Here is a 5,296-nt window from a genome sequence, read left to right as displayed (position 1 = left end):
GCTTGGTGTGAGTCACAGCCCAGGGTGTGTGGCACAAAAAGGCACGTAAACGAATATGAGACAACCGATGTGCCAGGGCTGAGTGGGAGCTCAGTGCCAGGAGTGTGGGTACCGGGGGCAGGGGGGTCCTGGTAGGTCAAGGGAGGCCTTTCTGAGGAGGTAACAATTAAGAAGAGGCTTGAAGAAGTGTCCCTGAGAATTCGTAAGCCCATACCTGTCTCCACCTAGTGTTCAGAATTTTAATTTATACTCCCTAAGAGATCTGAGAATCCCTACGCTGAGAAGAAAAGAGCAGTAGGTGGTGGGTTGGTGAAACCCTGTCAGAAAGCACTGACAGCCCTGCAGCTATGCATTGTCAGCCTGTTTTCGCCCAGGAGCCCTGAAATGAAGGCTCAGTAAATGAGCTCACAACCCAGGTTACAAAACTGTGCGGAAGTTATCCACCACGAGTGAGAGTCAGCTGCCCTAACGAACACTTGAGCTCCAGATGACGGAATTACCGCACGTAGGTTATCCACAGTGTTCGAGGGGGGCTCAGGAGAGACACATAGTAAACAGGCGCTAACTGAACATCAAACGAGTGACGAACCTCAGTGGGCACATCACCTCGCGGCCTCCCCCTCCACCAGGATCCTGGCCGCCCTTGCCGCAGCCCAGAGCTCACATCCCCTCTCCACCAGGTACACGAGCTGGAGCGAGCCCGCCGGGTGGCAGAACAGGCAGCCAACGACCTTCGGACACAGGTGACAGAACTGGAGGACGAGCTGACAGCAGCTGAGGACGCCAAGCTGCGCCTGGAGGTGACTGTGCAGGCTCTCAAGGCGCAGCACGAGCGTGACCTGCAGGGCCGTGATGAGGCTGGCGAAGAGAGGCGGAGGCAGCTGGCCAAGCAGGTACAGCAGGACGCCCCGTGTATCACAGGCAGTGAGGGGGCAGCTCAGGGTCTTGCCTGCCCACCTGCCACTGTTTTTGTACCAAAGTCCCTCCTGCTCACCAGTCATCCTCCTTCCACAGTCCACTTCCTGTCCCCAGCTCAAAGCCTTCCATGACCCTCTGACCCATACACGTTCCTGTTGACCTGCTGACCCACCAAGTCATGCATCCCCCGTCCACCCAACCACTCAGCCTCCATCTACACCCCCTTCTGCTCAGCCACCTCAGCTCTGTACCAGCCTCCATGCCACACTCATACGCGGCCAGCCCTGCATCCAGTCACTTCATCCACGCAGCACCCCCACCCCTCCACTGCCTCCTCTCCCCAGCCCAGCCCGTGCACCCCCAGCTTACTCATGCACTCGCTGGCTCGCTGGCCTGCTGATGTGCATCTACGGCCGCCTGCCCCCACTTCCTCAATCCCTCGTCCTTCAGTCACTGCTGGCTTCCTCTTGCTCTGTGGCAGTTCCCCCCGTGCCGTCCACTGTGCTCATCCGAGCCAGGAGTTCCCTGCAGGCTGCCCTCTACCTGGCAGTGAGAGCTGGGCATGGGAAAGGAGGAGCAGCTCTGGGTGTCATGTGGGCAGCTGACTCAGGGCAGGGAGTTCTGGAAGTCGGGAAGGCAGGGACTAAAGGTGAAGCGGAGAACCCAGGCTGGGGGGGTTCTTGGTGTTTTTTGTCTCTATTGGTCACTGTGACCCAACTGTGGATGCGTGTCCGAGACTGTGTCCTGGGAGTGCTGGGGAACCTCTGGAGGGCCGTGAGCAGGGTCAGCTCTGGGTGTGTAAAGATCCCCTGGAACCGTGTGCTGGAGGGGAGAGGGCAGAGACTGGAAAGGAGGCTTAGGTGAGAGGAGGTCTGAGCTGGGGCCCTGGAGACATCACCCTGGCCCCTGAACCAACACCCCCCCCCCCGGGCTCTCCACAGCTGCGGGATGCAGAGGTGGAGCGGGATGAGGAAAGGAAGCAGCGGGCTGTGGCCGTGGCCGCCCGCAAGAAGCTGGAGGCAGAGCTGGAGGAGCTGAAGGCTCAGACGGAGGCCGCCGGGCAGGGACGAGAGGAGGCCGTGAAGCAGCTTCGTAAGATGCAGGTAAGGGTGGTGCTGTGGAGGCCCCAGGTCTGAGGTCAACTGGAGCCCGTCTGCTCGGCCACAGAACGTCCAGATGAATCAGCACCACGGGGACATCCTTGCGCCCAGTGTTTACTTGGCTCTTTTGATAGCTTTACATTCCTTTATTTAAAACGCTGAATTTTAAGTCTGATTTCATTTTATTTTTGAAATGAAAATACCTTAGTTTTTTTGTTTTCTGACTGTAAACGTTATGCCTGATTTTTTTTTTTTAAGTTTTTGCCATAGGATGCTTGGGCTCACCAGAAAGAGAGAGAGAGAGAAAGAGAGAGAGAGAAAGGAAAGTGAGAAATCATCCCCTGGAGGATTCCCATGACAATCCCTTCTCTTCCGGGGATTTTGGGCATGCACATACACATGCCCAGCATGATTTTCCAGCCATTAGATCTGAGATTTGAACCACGGTCAACCATATGACATAACCACTACACCACCTGCTGGCCCCTGATGTTTTTCTTACTTTTTAAGTAGAGAGCTGTGCTGTCCAGCAAGGGGTACATGTGGACACTGCTGCTTAGCAAGCTGGGCCCACGGGAGAACCACAGCTCACGTACCAGACTTGGCGGCTTGCTTTCTCACTTTCTTTTTCTCACTCTGGTCAAATTGAAAAATAACGATGATAAATAAATAATTATTTTAAGAAAAAGAATTGTGCTGTTTGATACAGTAGATACCAGCACCAGCATGTTTCTCAAGCCGCTGGGGCTGGGATCGGAACTATCAACAGCCACGTGGGATCCAGCTTCCTTAACCACTAGGCTGGGGCTGGCAGGTGGTAGTTAAGGGCGCTGGACTCTCACATGGCCACCTGTGGTTTGAGTCCTGGGCCTGACAGCTTGCTGTCTGTCTGTCTGTCTCTCTTCGAGTCCTGGACCTGACAGCTTGCTGTCTGTCTGTCTGTCTCTCTCTCCCTCTCTGGTCAAATTAAAAGGAATAAATAAATAAAAGTTAAATAAAAGAATTCTTTTTAAAACAAACAAACAAAAAAAACCATTAGGCCATGGAGCCAGCCCATGATAGTGTTTTTTGCTTCTTTTGTTTTCAGAGAGAGACTTTTGCTATAGAGCACGTGTGCTTGTCAGAGAAACAGAGAGAGGGACAGAGACAGAAAGCAAGAAATCACCCCGGAGGGATGACCACGCCACAGTGCCTTCTCCTGTAGTCTTCTCTCAGGATTTCGGGCACACGTGCACACTTACCTGGCATGAGTTTCAAGCCTCTGGGTCTGGGATTCTGACTATGGTCGCCCATGTGGGAGTCCAGCGACCTAACCATTACCCCATCTGCTGGCCCCTATAAAGGTTGTTTTGAAAAGGAGGCTACTGAGGACCCAAGGGGCGATGTCTGGCTCAAGGTCATGCAGCAAGGTTACGGCCGAGCTACGATTCAGACTCAGGTCTGGATGATGAAACCAGGTTCCTCTAGGCCTCCAGCTGCCTTCTAAGCTGAGCCAGGCCAACCCCTCCTTTTACAGTCAAGGAGACAGAAGACCAGAGGGGGAGGGACTGGCCCAAGGCCCCAGAGCAAGGGCTCAAGTGTGGGAGCCCATTCCGTTCTGCAGGGCTCTGTTTGTTCACGGTTGGGGGGGGGGTGCAAAGAGCCCCTGCCCAGCTACTGTGAGGGTGAAGGGCTCCCTGTGAGGAGCAGCCACCTTACTGAGCCCACCCGTCCACCCTGTCTGCCCAGGTCCAGATGAAGGAGCTATGGAGGGAGGTGGAGGAGTCACGCAACTCCCGGGAGGAGATCTTTGCCCAGAATCGGGAGAGTGAGAAGCGCCTCAAGGGGCTGGAGGCAGAGGTGCTGCGGCTGCAAGAGGTGAGGGGTTGGGCCGGCCTTGGTATGAGGTTGGGGTGGGGGCCTGACCACATGGCCTCCAGTCCAGCCTCGAGGGCACTAGGGAGCCACAGGAGGGTTCTGAGCAGGGGAAGTGCAGGGTCAGCTCTATGAAGGGTGGGCTGGAGCAGGGAGGCTGGGGCTGGAGCAGGGAGGCTGGGGACAGAGCACAAGGCCTGAAGAGGGTCAAAGCAGAAATGGGGACAGGAGGGAAGGGGCTGGGGTGATATGGGACAGCAAGAGGCCAGGAGAGCACCGGGGGTGTGGTGGTTAGGGAGCCTGGAGAAGGAGCAGTTGGAAGAGCAATGCTGGGCTGAGTAGGAGAAGGGGGTCGGGGGCACAGTCAGACAGGGGAGAGGCTGTAGGAGAGGTTCGTTCCAGGGTTACCCAGGGACAGCCTAACGTAGGCAGTGACCTGCAGTGCGGGAGACGGCAGGGAGGGGTGGAACCAGCACCCTCACCCCCACCCACTACCCCCTCTTGCTGTCACAGGAACTGGCCGCCTCGGACCGCGCCCGGCGGCAGGCCCAGCAGGACCGGGATGAGATGGCAGACGAGGTGGCCAACGGCAACCTCAGCAAGTGAGTGGGCCACGATGACGTTGGGGAGGCACCCTCCCATCGTCCTGCCTCTCACCCCACCTTGCCGTACCCCCAGGGCTGCCATTCTGGAGGAGAAGCGTCAGCTGGAGGGACGTCTGGGGCAGCTGGAGGAGGAGCTGGAGGAGGAGCAGAGCAACGCAGAGCTGCTCAACGACCGCTACCGCAAGTTGCTCCTGCAGGTGAGTACAGGGACCCAGCCTTCAGCCCTGCTGTCACGTGTACAGAAAGGGGCAGTGTCTGAGCTGGGTTTTGAAGGTTGAATAGGAATCCTCTTTCTTTTTTTTTTTTTTTAAAGAATGATCTATTTCAATTTTATTTATTCATTTATTTTATTTTTTAATTTGACCAGAGAGACACACACAGAGAGAGAGTTTTTTTTTTTTTTATCATTATAATCTTCTTTATATTACATTGGATTACATATAACTTTACATTGACTTCCATTGCTTTTTCAAAAGGGAATGCCATGCATGTCAGTCAATACAGAGACATCAATCTCCCTGCTTTATCATTCAATGTCTTTTCCATGTATTTCCCAATAATTATTATTATTATAATTTTTTAAAACAGTCAATCACTATTTCTCATTTTGCTTGTTAAAAGACTTCACCCATCATGAAATACTTCCCAGACCAGTCCAGTTGAGAATACTATACACGTCATCTTCAACAGATAATAAACCATATCTGTTTCTCACTAACATCCCCTCTATTGTTCACTTGCTATCTTTCTCTATCCTCTTCTCTTTTTTTTTTATAGTTTATTTTTTATTATAATTTTTCCCCATCACAACACACAAAT

General features: G+C 53.7%; 1 protein-coding gene across 3 annotated transcripts in view; it reads left to right on the top strand.

Annotated features, from left to right (window-relative positions):
• Nucleotides 1-5,296, top strand: part of MYH14 (myosin heavy chain 14) — a 107,884-nt gene that overhangs the window by 90,665 nt on the left and 11,923 nt on the right. For all 3 annotated transcript variants that reach the window (XM_006160113.2, XM_014592265.1, XM_014592264.1), the window contains 5 exons: nucleotides 681-893; nucleotides 1,860-2,021; nucleotides 3,747-3,875; nucleotides 4,386-4,474; nucleotides 4,551-4,674. In XM_006160113.2, the coding sequence (XP_006160175.1) occupies nucleotides 681-893; nucleotides 1,860-2,021; nucleotides 3,747-3,875; nucleotides 4,386-4,474; nucleotides 4,551-4,674 (717 nt within the window). The remainder of the gene's footprint in view (nucleotides 1-680; nucleotides 894-1,859; nucleotides 2,022-3,746; nucleotides 3,876-4,385; nucleotides 4,475-4,550; nucleotides 4,675-5,296) is intronic.

Source organism: Tupaia chinensis, unplaced genomic scaffold (genome assembly GCF_000334495.1).
Source record: "Tupaia chinensis unplaced genomic scaffold, TupChi_1.0 Scaffold000673_1, whole genome shotgun sequence".
Taxonomy (NCBI): domain Eukaryota; kingdom Metazoa; phylum Chordata; class Mammalia; order Scandentia; family Tupaiidae; genus Tupaia; species Tupaia belangeri.
This window is presented reverse-complemented; position numbering and strand designations above follow the sequence as displayed.